We start from the raw sequence: 14,420 nt of genomic DNA, 5'->3' as shown, positions 1-14,420 counted from the left end.
GAAAGGAGGTCCCATAAGTCTGGTAAGTACCAAATTTAAGTTCCAGACTGGTGAAGGTGGGTGCTTTGGAGGAATTATCCTTTTAAGACCTTCCATAAAAGCCTTGATTGGTGGTACCCTAAACAGGGAAAGGTGTTGTCTGTTTTGGAGATATGCTGCTATGGCAGCAAGATGTAGCCTTATAGAAGAGTATGTATGTATGTATGTATAAACTATTTTGTAGCGCGCTCCGTTACTTGGGAGTATCCTGGCACGAAGGGGAAAGGCGGGAAACAGAACCACAGAGAGAACAACTTATTTTAAACTCTTGAATAGGTGTGTTTTTAGATTTTTCTTGAATAGCGCCACAGTTTGGGAGGAACGCAGATGAAGAGGTAGGGCCTTCCAGGCCCTGGCCACAATCACAGAGATTGATTGGCCACTAAGTCTGGCACGTTTGAAACGGGGAAGGGACAGTTTCAGCAACGTGGATGATCTAAGAGAGCGTGCTGGAACATAACAAATAAATCGCTTTCTCAGATAGACGGGGCCTTGGTCGTGAATGGCTCTGAACGCCAACACCAGAGATTTGAACAGGATGCGCTGCGCAACCGGGAGCCAATGAATGGAGCTCATCTCAGCACGTACGCTCTTCCATCTGGGGATGTTAAAAATCAGACGGCGGCCGCGTACTGGATGATTTGCAGGCGTTTCACCAGATAGGCCGGAATACCGCTGAACAAAGCATTCGCGTAGTCCAGCCTTGCCAGTATGAGAGCTCGGGCAACCGTCTCCTTAGCCTCTTTAGGGAGCAGAGGAAAAAATTTGCGGAGCATTTTCAGCGTGGCAAAGCAGATGCCTGTCAGCTTTTTTATATGCTCCTCAAATCTGAGATCCTCTGCAAACCAGATGCCCAGGTTTTTTGCCGGTCTTCCCATTTCTTTCGGGCTAGGAATGTTAGGGGGCCACAGTGTGTTCTTAAACAGGGGGGGAAGGAACCATAAAAAAGCACCTCCGACTTGTCCTCATTGCACTTCAGCTGGGCCTGAGTTACCTAGCGAAATACAGAGGACAGACACCGATGAACTACAGATGGATCCAAATTATCGTCTGGCCAGGTAAACAGCAGTTGGGTATCATCTGCATACCCTATTATCTTAGCCCCAAACTGTTCCGCTAGATAAACCAGGGGGGTGATGTAAACATTGAACAGTAAGGGACTGAGAGTGGAGCCCTGGGGGACCCCCGTGAGAAGTGGTTTAGGATCCGAGGCGTGGGGGGGCATCCAGACCTGCTGAGACCTGTCGGAAAGAAACGAAGACAACCAAGCCAGCACCACTCCCCCGATACCAATAGTAGACAGCCTAGCGAGAAGGAGTTCGTAGGGGACGGTATCGAACGCGGCAGAGAGGTCCAATAAAATTAGGACCGCTCTACCGCCTCCGTCCAAACAGTCCCGAATCGCCTCAGTCATCTCCACTAGCGCTGTCTCAGTGCTATAGGTAGCTCTAAAACCCGATTGGGCAGGATGGAGGGCATTGGAGGATTCAACAAAGTTCTCCAATTGTTGAAGGACCACCTTCTCACAAACTTTCGTAAGTGCTGGCAAAAGGGATATTGGACGATAATTCCCAGGAACCGTCGCATCCAATCCTGGTTTTTTCAAGAGCGGCAGAAGTTTGGCTTGTTTCCACCCTAGCGGCACCTTCCCTGAGGCCAAGGAGAGGTTCACTATCTGTGTGATCTCAGAACAAACCAGATCCGCCACCTCTGAAAGTACCCGAGCCGGGCACGGATCAGCGGGAGAACCCGATTTCAGAGATTGCAGGAGAGGCAAAATAGCACCCTCAGCAACTTGGCCGAAGTTCAGAAGCTGTTGTCCAGAACAAGGACATAGTGTAGGACACATGTCGGTCACTACGCAGTCAGCAGACATAGCCGCCATAAGGTCCTGCTGGATCCTCGCTATTTTACTAATAAAGAAGGTGGACAGATCCTCGCACCATTGCGCAGAGGACGGAAGAGCAACTGCGTCAGCCACAGGCGCAACAAAGCTCTTGACAATAGCGAAGATCTCTCTGCTATTGTTATCTGCTTTTGCAATACGCCCTGCGTAGTAGTTCCCTTTTGCTCCCTTGATGGCTGCATAGTAACTTTTTTGTGCTAGACGTAGAGCTGCTTTAGCCTCTGGGCTATAGCTGCACCTCCACGCACGTTCTAATTTTTTACAGCCAAGTTTCATCACCCTCAGTTCAGGAGAGAACCAGGGTTGGGAGGGAGAATGTCGTACCCTAGACACAGTTGTACGTTTGATGGAAGCAGAAGCCGCCTGCCGCACCCACTCATTAAACTCGCCGACTGCCTCGTCCAGAAGCATCGTATTTTTCGGGCGAGCTCTGGACAGGGCCTGTCTAAACGCGGGCACGTTGATCTTTTGGGTGTGACAGATGGTGGGTGTGGGACCAGGTTCCTCCAATATCCACTCAAACCTGACCAGGTCATGGTCAGACCAAGTTGTTTTTTCCACTGTCACAGATTGAATCGGAAAATTGGAGCAGACCAGGTCAAGCAGATGACCTCCCTCATGAGTTGGGACAGTAACCCATTGATTAAGCTGTGCCAGGGTAAGAATTTCGCCAAGCCTACGGGCTTCCGGTGAGTCAGGGGTGTCTACATGAATATTAAGGTCGCCGACCAAAAGAAACCTAGGGAAACTTAAGGCCCGCGGCACTATATATTCTTCTAAGGAGTCAAGGAAATGATTGGCCTGGCCAGGGAGCCTATAAATCACGGAACCACCTAAGGTGAAATGCGGGGATATTTTTATAGTAAAGTGAAGAACCTCGCCATCAGCACCCGCAATCGGTGGCTCAGCAGCAAAGGACTACCCCTCCCTGTAAATGACGGCCAATCCGCCCCCTCTCCCCAAAGGTCTGTCTACCCTCACAATTTTATGCTAGATTGCATCTTTGAAGATGCAAGAGGTAACACAATGTTTTGGATGGAAGCATCTAATGGATTGATTTGGTTATTGTTACAATAGATTACACATCTTTTCCATTTAGCTGCATAGCATGCTCTAGTAGTTGGCCTTCTTGACTACTTGATAATGTTCATGCAATCAGGAGGTAAGTTAGGGTATCCGAACTCTAAGATCTCAGGAGCCAGATCGCTAAGTTCAACTGATTGGGATCTGGGTGTTCGATTTCTCCATGAGTTAAAAGATGTGGCGAGAGGCTGAGTTTTTGATGGGGAACTACTGAAAGTTCCAGGAACGTTGTGTACCATGGCTGTCTTGTCCATGTGGGAGCAACCAGGATCCTTGTGAGTGACTGCTGACGTAGTTTGCCTGCCACCAGCGGAATCAGTGGGGCTGGTGGAAAAGCGTACGCAAATCTGCCTGACCAGTTCATCCATTTCGCATTGCCCTGTGGCAACGGATGTGGGAACCTGGCGGCAAAGTACTGGCATTTTGAGTTTTCGTTTGTGGCAAACAGATCTATCTCTGGGTGCCCCCATTTCTAGAAGAATGGTTGGAGAACTCAGGGGTGAATCTTCCATTTGTGTAGCTGTTGGCTGTGTCTGCTTAGCAGATCTGCTACTTGATTGTCTTTCCCTGGCAGGTGTTCTGCTAGGAGAAAAATGTTTCTAGGAATTATCCACCTCCATATGCTCTGTGCTAAGTGGGACAGCTGTGAAGAGTGTGTCCCTCCTTGTTTATGGATGTAGTAATGGCTGGCATGTTGTCCATAAAGGATCAACACTGCCTTGTTGTACAAGTATTTCTGGAATGCTTTTAGTGCCAGAAATATTGCTAGCAACTCTAGTTGGTTGATATGCAGTTTCTTTTGTTTGATTGTCCAGAGCCCTTGGACTGTGTATTGAAGTAAGTGGGCTCCCCAGCCTGTCAGTGATGCGTCCGCTGTTAGTACTAGTTGTGGAACCGGCTCTTGGAACAGTCGCCCCTTGGAAAGGTTTTGTGGGTTCCACCACTGCAGAGAGTTGAAAGCGCGACTGTCTACCAACACTAGGTCCTTAATTTGTCCTTGAGCTTGGTTCCACTGCCGGCATAGGCATTCTTGCAGTGGACGCATTTGAAGTCGGGCATGAGGGACAATGAATATGCAGGAGGCCATCATGCCTATGAGCTGCATGAACACTCGAGCTGGCAAAGAGTGTTGTGGCTGAAATCTTTGAATGAGAGTCTGCATGTTGGCTATACTGGCTGAATTTGGGTATGCCTTTGCTACTGAGGTGTCTATTGTAGCTCCCAGATATTGCTGTATGTGGGAGGGCTTTAGATGCGATTTTGGGTAGTTTATGGAAAAACCCAGGCTGTGTAGCAGCTGGAGTGTCTGAGATGTATGGCTTGCACACTGCGTGTACGAGTTTGCTTTTATGAGCCAATCGTCCAGGTATGGAAACACGTGGATATGTTGCCTTCTGAGGTGTGCAGCTACTACCGCTAGACATTTTGTGAATACTCTTGGGGCTGTGGTTACCCCGAAGGGGAGAACCTTGAACTGAAAATGTTCACCTTCTATTGTGAACCGGAGGTATTTTCTGTGAGCTGGATGTATAGGTATGTGAAAATATGCGTGCTTGAGGTCTAATGTTGCTAGGTAGTCGCCTTGCTGGAGTAACTGGAGTACTTGTTGTAGAGTGATCATGTGGAAGTGCTCTGAGAGTATATATTGGTTCAGCGGTCTGAGGTCTAATATTGGTCTGAGGGACCCGTCCTTTTTGGGAATAAGGAAGTATAGCGAGTATACTCCTGTCCCTTGGTGTTGAATAGGGACTGGCTCTATGGCCCCCTTTTCTAGCATGGATTTCACCTCTTGCTGTAACAGGGTGATGTGTTCTTTGGACATAGGACGGTGTTTGGGTGGTATGTTGGGTGGAGTAGAAGTGAGTTCCAGGCAATAACCATACTGGATAATTTGTCTCACCCACCTGTCTGTGGTAATTGCGTTCCAGACTGGTAGGAATTGTTTGACTCTGTCTCCGACTGGTGTTAGGTGGTGTGGAGGGAGGTGGTGTGGAGGGAGTGTGATGAAGTCACTGTTTGGTGACAGTGGAGGCTCTGGTGTTCTTGCCGCCACGTCCTCTGCCCTTCTTGTTATTGCCCCTATAACCTCCCCTGTTAGAGTTTTTGTTAAAGGAACTTTGGGTGTTGCTTTTATATGTAGAGGAAGTCTGTGAAGTGTTGCCTCATGCGGTGCCTCTGTAGGAGGAGCGACAAGAGGAACCTCTGTGTAGTTGAAACGGCAGTGCGCCCATAGATTTAGCAGTTTCGATATCTTTTTTCTAAAATGCTGTCTACTGCAGGGCCAAACAGGAAGTCTTGATTAACTGGCTGGTTGAGGATGGTGGATTGGACCTCATTCTTAAAACCAGAGATGCGTAGTCACGCGTGTCTGCGTAGTAATACGCTAGTATTAATGGACCTGGCTGCTGTGTCGGCTGCGTCAAGCGCACATTTAATGGAGGCATCGGTAATAAATTTGCCTTCTTGAATGAGGTCATTAGCCTGAGCTTTGTAAGGTTTTGGCAGGTGTTGCATTAAACTCTCAAGCTGATCATAGTGTGTTAGATCATAGGGAGCTAGTAGAGCCTGTGTGTTTGCGATTCTCCATGAATTGGAAGCCTGTGAGGCCACTCTCTTGCCTGAGGCTTCCAATATCTTATACTCATTGTCAGGAGGTGGAGCATCTCCTGTTGTTTGCTGTTTAGCTCTTTTGCGAGCGTTTGCTACTACCAATGAGTCTAGAGGCAACTGGCCTTTAATGTAAGCAGCGTCTGTAGGGGCCGCTTTTTATTTCTTTTCAATCCTAGGATGGAGTACACGTGCTCTGGCTGGATCTTTAAACATATCGGGCACGTGTTTTAGTACCCCTTTTAGCATAGGAAGGGTCCTGACATTTTTCTCAGAGGTAGGAAAAGAGTTGAATAGAAAATCTTCTTCTATTGGGTCAGTGTGCATGTCGACCTTGTGGTATTTTGCTGCCCTATCTAGCAGTTGGTTAAACACAATGGTGTCGTCGGTAGGCGACTGCTTTGTAGGGTATGGGGAGGTATCAGGGATGGGTTGTGTGTCGTATGGATCATTCTGATCCTCCCATGTGTCATCCTGTGGATGTGGATCCTCTGGTTCGTTAAAGTCATCTTGAGGATCTTCCCCCATGTTATCCTCATCATTATAGTCAGAATGTGCACAAAAGGCATATTGGGATAGAAAGGAGGAGGAGTAAAGGGCCTAGAGGGAGAAGTCCCAAAGTCCTTTTTCTTCGGAGGAACAGGGGAAGAAGTGTCTGAGTCCAATGGTCTCTTTTTCCGGTAATAAACTGTAACTTTGCCAGTCTCAGGGTTTATGTACAGTTTAGATTGTTCCTCTGATTCCGGATCGGGATGGAAGAGTTCTTCTTCCACTGTCCGTGTCTTTGGCGCCAATGTTTTTGTCTTACTGACTTGTTTGAGACTTTTTGGCTGGAGGGCCTTCGGTTGTGGAGTCTTTTTTCGGCTCGACCGTTGCTTTGGGGTCGGTAACCTTTTTCGGTTCGACGTCTTTTGTTGGTGTAGCCGTCTTTTTCGGATCGACTTGAGCTTTTGGTTCGATAGACTTTTTGTGCTCGACAGCTTTCTTAGGCTCAATGTTTTTGTCGACTCGATTACTTTTTTCGTATCAACGGGTTTTGTGGTGTGATCCTGTTTTTGTTGATCTCCACTCTTTTTAGGATCAACGGCCTTCTTTGGGTCGTGTGTTCCTTTTGGATCGACGACCCGCTTTGGTTCGAGGTTTTTCTTCGGCTCGGTGGCCTTAGATTCGATAACCTTTTTGGGTTGGGCAACCTTCTTTGGTTCGACCACCTTCTTCGGCTCGGCGACTTTTGGTTTGACGCCTTTCTTCGGTTCAACAACCTTTGGCTCTACGGCCTTCTTCGGTTTCATGACCTTCGGTTCGACAACCATCTTGGGTTCGACAACCTTTTTGGGGAGAACGTTGCTTGGACCTGGGCTATCTGAAGGCTTTGTTTTTGGCTACGGAGCCGAGCCGGCAGGCGGGGCTTCTGAAGGGACTTGTCGATCTCGGCTAAGGCCTTTAGGCGATGCTTCGACCGGAGCCTTCGATTTCGGGATAAGCGATGTTGGGGGCTGTGTACTCACGTTTTGCCCCAGTGGGATCTCGTCGTCTGAGTCCGACTGGTCCTCGACGGTGACGATCTCTAGATCAGAGTCTGCCGCTTCCAGTAGGTCATGTTCATCATCGAAGTTCTCCGGTGCCGGTCGCTGCATCTCTGGCCTAGCGGCCCGTCGAATCTGGATGGTCTTCTTCGAACGGAATTGGGCACAAGCTGGGCAATTTTCTTCGTTGTGCTCTGGTGATAAGCACTTGTTGCATACTGTATGTTTGTCAGTATGCGGGAATTTGGAGTGGCATTTTGGGCACCTTTTGAACGGACTCCTTTCCATCGACAGCAGGCCCATGTGGCGTCGAAAGGCCCAACGGCCCGCGTCGACGACTGGATCAAGATGGAAAGTTTGGTCGAGTCAAGAAGTACCGAGCGAGAACAATACAGTCGAAGTCGAAGGCCTTTTGGCCTTTTAATGAAGTTTAGTTTCGGTTCCGAAGCTGAAGTAGAGGAATAACATCCGAACCCAATGGCAGAAAAAAACAATCTGAGGATGGAGAAGATGCCCATGCGCACTGTAGTGTAGGGGAGGAGTCACCTATCTCGTGATACTTCGAAAACTCTTCCAGGCCACAAGGTGCAATCCTCCGGACCCAACACTAGGCGGCGATCTATGCACAAGGTATGAATTCAGCAGCCCACATGCCTCGAACATACACTTCCCAAGGTCTACAAAAATCAAGATAACCCTCCAGGGAGGCCAATCCTATCAGGCTGCGGATCTATTCTCGAGGCACTAGGTAAATACAGCTACTTCTTCATTCATGACCTAGTATTTGACACCATAGTCAACATGAACATGAACAATTTGACCCCACACAAGAACTCTTGGTCACATTAGATATAGGATCCCTCTATACTAACACTAGCAGCCCGTCCCGACCTTGTCCGGGAGCAATCAAGCTTCCCCGACCCCCGCCTGCCGCGACATTGCCCAGCAGCCCGGGCCCCCGGTCGCTCCGTCCCCCGCCTGCCCCTACCCCCGACATTGTCCCCCGGATGTCACAAAGGCCCAGTGTTGAGGCGCTCTGCATAAATCTCCATGGCAGATGCTGTAACTCCCCGTCCCCCGCCTGCCCCGACCCCCGCCTGCCCGACATTGTCCCCTGGAGCCTTACCTCAGCCGATCTAAATTCTATCCTTCTGTTTTGGTGTAAGTCCCCGTCCCCCGCCTGCCCGGACCCCCGCCTGCCCGACATTGTCTCCCGGAGGCTTACCTCAGCCGCCGCTTCTCAGTTCACCGCTCCTCCTTCTGTTTTGGTGTAAGTCCCCGTCCCCCGCCTGCCCCGACCCCCGCCTGCCCGACATTGTCTCCCGGAGGCTTACCTCAGCCGCCGCTTCTCAGTTCACCGCTCCTCGCCGCTGGTCACCGCTCCTCCCGCCGGTCCGCTGCTCCTCACCTCCTCCCCCGCGCCATGTCCGCCGCTCGTCACCGCTCCTCCCCCGCGCCATGTCCGCCGCTCCTCCTCGCGCTCCTGGACGCCGCACCTCTCCGCGCTCCTGACGTCAGCACGCAGGTCGAGGCCGGCGCTACTTCGACGGGACTACTTTTTTTATAATGTACATTTTTTAAATAGAACGTATTTTTTAACTTTATATAGCCTATGTCCATCTGCACACCCTGAGGAATACAACGATGTATCGGGTGTGTGGATTGGCTGTGTGGTTCCCGAGTTTACCCGCCTCAAAGCCTCAAAGTTCTTCCTTTATAATAGTAGTAAAGATTCCGCAGGACAAGGGCACTACAGTCATTGAAACCCATCTGAATAACAAACCCAGACCACAAAATGTACCGACTGAATTTATCATCTCTCTTTTGGAGATAACCCATGTAAATGAACTATTTTATGTTCCATAACAAGTACTATAAACAGTGCAAGGGTACGAGTATGGGAGCAGTTTTTGCCCCATACTTTGCCATTCCCTTGGTAGACGACAGATAAATCATTGTCCTCTATCAAGTTAGTCATCCTGTAACCATATCAGAAGCTGGCACCGATACATTGATGATGTGTTCATGATCTGGCATGGCACCACTGATTAATTTGATTCCTTCTGCATATGGCTCAACAGCTGCCAACCATATCTCAGGTTCAATTACAATTAAAGCAATGCATAGGTAGACTATCTTGACATCATTGTCAAACCCTATGAGGGAGGTCTTTATACGGCCTTATACAGGAAGCCCACAGAGCCCAACACTCTGCCCCACTACAAAAGTGCCCACCCTAGAGCACTCAGGGACGGCCTCGCCTATGGCAAATTTTTAAGGATACGGCAGAAATTGCAAACTAAAAGAAGATTACTCCAGGGAAGCAGACTTTCTGTGTGACAAACTTATGAACAGGGGTTACCCTAGACGACTGATGAAAAGATCCATGAAACATGCTTGGTTTTCACACAGGGAATTCTTACTAGAAACCAGATCCAAAAATACCATATCCTGCATTACCTGTGTGACCACCTTCTGTCCTGCTAGCAACAAGATAACCAAACTTGGAAATTGGCCCCATCTCACCTCTATCAACATCACCAATGAAGTTCCCCTTTTCTCATTCAACCGTTGGGGCAACATTAAGGACCACTTAGTTCGGGCATATAGACCATCCCGTAATGAGACCAACTTGCAACCAAGTATAGGTCTCCGACCTGTAATATGCCATTTTAAGTGTGGAAACTGCGCTGCATGCCCACTCACGAAAAACACAAAAGAATTTGAATATGGTACTGTTACGCACAAATTCAGCTTCTTTTCGAATTGTAACTCAGTCAATGTCATCTACTGTGTCCGATGTCCTTGAAACTGTATCTACGTTGGACAAACCACCCAAAAGGTAAAAGCAAGGATAAGCCAACATAAAATCCAGATACGCTGCCGAATCACAACTGCACCATTGGTGGAGCATTTCATAGAAAAAGGACACTCTGAACAAGACCTACGCTGGCAAGTGATTGACAACATTCCTCCTAACAACAGAGGTGGTGATCCTCAGGCTATTCTTTATAGACTGGAATGCAAATGGATGTTCAACTGTCGTGCCTTCGAAAATGGACTTAATAATCTGGATGAATAGAACCGGATTTTGTAATAGCCCTCCAGCCTAATTGGACGCTTTTTCTGTATTCTCTTAGTGTGCATATATCTCCATGCACCATTTTTTATCCATGTATATTTTAACCATATACCTTGAAAATATGATGCAATCACGCTTTTACCTTTTACCTAGCACCTATCCTCTCCTGCACCTCCTGGCAATCCAACTGCCTACACCGCAGTAACTGGGGCATTGATATGTCTCATATGCCTTAGGTAACTCCACACACCCTCCCAACATGGCGGCTACTTTTGAGCTACTATTCTCAATCACGGAACTAGGCGTGCAGTCCATTACACAGCAGAGCCTGCTCGCATTGCCCATGCGCGCAACTCCTCGTGCACTGCTTAACAAGTTCCACTGTTTCAGGGGATCACTAGGTGATTGATTCACGATCCTCGCAGACTCGTCGGGCCTCTCCTGCAGTCACTAACAAGTAAGTCCCTTCCAGGATGCCCGATTTTCTTACCCCCCGACTATTCCTTTAACTGTACCCGTCGTTCCTTCCAATTCCAGAGATTTATTCAACTGCATCTGATACCGATGCAGCCCTACCACCGGGCGGATAATCAAGCATCCTCCGTCTTAACTGGCAACAGCCCCGTGGCTTCAAGTAAATTCAGCTCTTGCACACTTAGTCAGTGCCCAATTTTACACGGCAACCTGCAATAACATTAATACAACCCCTTTTCCTCTTCAGCACACCCATCTTGCACCAGCCGTGCTTGCCACGCTTCGGGCATGACGTACATAATTCTCCAACTCAAGTAAGTCCTCTGACTTATACGGCAACTGCTTAGGCTCTCAGTTGACCCAACCTTATACCTCCCTTCTTTGCCCCTATAGAAAGAACGGATCGCTTGCTCAGGTCTAATTAAGCTTCCACTGACGCCGACCATCTCGCCTACTCTGGCAAGTATCAGCGCCAGCTTTTGTCGTTCTATCACTTTTACCTCTGCTCCTTAACTTGTATTAGTCACATGCCTGCCCTGACTATAGCTCTAGCACTTCGCCTCGTGCACACATCATGACAGAGGAGGCTCCCCATCTCCCTCCCCCTCCCTGCCCAGTACCTCGATTCCTTCCTTGACTGCTGACTGTATATCCATACAACTTGATTAGTACCCTAATGCCACCACTTCCCCCTCGGCCAGACACTTTTACCTTAATACTCATTTCTCTTATAGCACGTACACTCACCATGGAGTTAATGTCCATCCCTTTATGAGCTATTTCACCCATGTGCAGACATGGCTTGACTATCCTCCTCTTAACTCTTCTAATTTTGTACCAGTCTGCTGAGTAACTAGCACCGTAGTTATAATTAATTTAATTTACCAACCAGTGAGCTCTCCATAATTGGTTCAACTGACAAGCGCATAGGCTTCTATTCCTAGAATTGTTAAGATTAACTGTTGGTTTACTTGTTCTTCCCGGGACCATTGTTTGACTTCTGGTTTACCTCTTAATAGATTCTACCTGCTCATACTGTCTTGTCTTGATGATGATATCACATTCATGAGATCAAAACGGCGTCGAACGTTACAACCAAAAGTCTATTACTATCACTAATTAACTTGGAGTTTTGCAAATTGTTGTCAATGCAATGTCATTTTTAATGTCACGAACACCCCTCACTTCACGCACTTTTACTTTTTATGTGAGCACCAGAACTATTACTAGAATTATACTATGATACTCCATTTATGCCGTTAATAAATGTGAGTTCATACCAAACCTTGTGTCCCTGCATATATTGCATAACCAGTCCAGCCTGGACTACTTTACTTTGTTTTACCTGAATAACGCTGTCTAAGATAACTAAGTGGCCTAGGCCTCATGAGGACCTTAGTGGCCTCAACCGGACCTTTGTTTTCTAAATACTGAATCACCCCGGGTCACCATACTGGCTTCCCTTGTTTTTTAAATATATGGCGATTAGTTCAAAGCATACACAACCAAGTAACAGTCAAATTCTTTAAAAACGTAACCAAACAAGCTCATACCTATCTTTGTGGCACTGTAAATATTTTCTATTGGAAAAACTTCTCCTAATCCATAGAGTAAAACTTTAGCCAATGCGGGCACAAGTTGTGTTGTTGTGATCAAGACATTCACACAGCTTTTCCTATAAATGAAAGAAAACAATGTTTTTGATTTAGAGCAAGAGCACAGCATCAATGTTCAGTTAAGAAGATTCTTGCTGACAAGTGCATCTGCTATTTAGTTGCAATTAATACTCAATGCCCTGCTTTTCTACATTGTTACTTACCAAATTAGATATGTTCGAATTCATCAAGGCCATGACCTTGTTGCCGAAATCACCCCATGTAGTTCCTTTCCTATAGGCTTTTTCTCCTTTGGAAGTCCCAACAGGGAAGACATTTACCACCTTCGGTCTTGTACACTGAAGCATTCAATACTGCCACTATCACAAAACCTTGGGGCAGCTCAGTTAAAAGGTAAGGCTTAAAAATAAAAAAATCACGGATCCATAGTGTCCTAGGACAGTTTAACAACAGAATAATGGAGTATCACTAGCACAGATAAACTGGAACATTCTAGTCTGTCCTACCATATTGAACACCCCAAGGCATATATGGTTTAAATAACCTTGAATTTTACAACTCCCTACAACTTAAACACCAGATTGAATGATTATACTGGAAAAAACTGCATATTGAAGGAACATGGTCTCAAAGGTTTAAAATTGTCTTTCTTCAAAATCTTCTAAACCAGCAGTTCTTAACCTGTGATCTGTGACGGCTTAGATATTAATAGATTATTAAAGTGTATATAAGTAAAGAAGAACATTTTTAAATGTTTAGTAAATGTGAAAGGAGTTGAAATTGGAGGTCAAAATGTAGTTGGTATCCTCAGGTTTATTTGTGGGAGCAGTGTAAACGCATCAAAAAAATGTAATATGGACAACAGGTTCCTCAAGTCAATTTATAATAACACCACTCTCCCCAATATTTTTTTTTCTTTTAAATAATTGTGAATTAAAAAACAAGCCACATACTTTTGGTAATGCCTTATCCGGTAGTAACTATCTAGCTGCACGTTCCTTACAGTAGAATATTCTCCAGGTGTCAGACTGGATTCAGAAAATCTTGAGCGGTACCTCTGTACATCAATAGGTGGCGAACGACTCTGCATCATCTGCACTGGATAAGACTTGCATGTTGACTATATTGGTGCCACCCCAGCTCGGTGACTTCAGTTCTTTACTTTTTCCATGTCAGAAGCACAGTCACAGCAGAAGGTGGATGACCAGTGTGCATATTCCTAGGACCTAAAACGACCTTTTTAGCTGAAGAAGTTCAGTTCACAGAATGGGGAGAATGGAAGGATCGGTAAGGAACCTGCAGCTGGAGTCCCTAACAGATAAAGCAGTACTGAAGGTGAGTAACAAGTTCATAAGATAGAGACTTCTAGCAGAAGATGACTTACTTTAGAAAAGGTACCAAAGCAATACCTCCCTGGATGTGGGTCTGCAAACTGACTCAGAACAAAAAGTCCTTAAGGACTGAAAGGACAAACTACCTGTCACGATGGACCCGACCGTTGAGGCAGTAGCATTTTGCAAATGTGTGCAAAGAGGCCCACATAGCAGCCTGGCCGATATCCAGAACAGGAACTCCATGAGCTAAAACTGTAGACGCAGCCTTGGCTCGGGTGGGATGAGCATGCAAGCCCTCCGGGCATTGGTTCCAGGTCAATGCGTAGCAGATCTTTATACAGAGCTCTGGAGATGGTCCGTTTCTACACTGCTTTTCCCTTCTTCAATCCAGTGAACCGTAAAAATAGTTGCTAGTCCACCCAATGCTCCTTGGTATGGTCTATATAAAAGGACACTGCCCTCTTAGGGACCAAGCAGTATAGAAGGTATTATGTTATTTAGAGGAATGAGGTGGAGCAAAGAATGTTGGCAGCTTGATGGTTTGGCAGATGTGAAAGGGTTTCACAACTTTCAGCAATATATAAACTGTCCTTGCAGATCCAATAAGTATATAGTGTATCAGCTGTGTATAAGATGCAGAGGTTCATCGTTCTTGATCTTGATAACATGAGGACCTCCGGAGAGATACATTTAATTTGATGTCTAAGGAAGCACTGCTACCACGATTGGTCCTTCCTTCTTTGGTATTTCATT

The 14,420-nt window shown here is 46.8% G+C and overlaps 1 protein-coding gene across 12 annotated transcripts in view; it reads right to left on the bottom strand.

Moving 5' to 3' along the window:
* EYA3 (EYA transcriptional coactivator and phosphatase 3) overlaps positions 1 to 14,420 on the bottom strand; it is a 1,455,294-nt gene that overhangs the window by 129,293 nt on the left and 1,311,581 nt on the right. For all 12 annotated transcript variants that reach the window (XM_086957503.1, XM_086957498.1, XM_086957496.1 and 9 more), the window contains one exon: positions 12,271 to 12,392. In XM_086957503.1, the coding sequence (XP_086813629.1) occupies positions 12,271 to 12,392 (122 nt within the window). The remainder of the gene's footprint in view (positions 1 to 12,270; positions 12,393 to 14,420) is intronic.

This window comes from Lissotriton vulgaris, chromosome 2_1 (assembly GCF_964263255.1).
Source record: "Lissotriton vulgaris chromosome 2_1, aLisVul1.2, whole genome shotgun sequence".
NCBI lineage: Eukaryota > Metazoa > Chordata > Amphibia > Caudata > Salamandridae > Lissotriton > Lissotriton vulgaris.
Note: the sequence above shows the minus strand (reverse complement) of the source record. Positions and strands in the feature narration are given on the sequence as shown.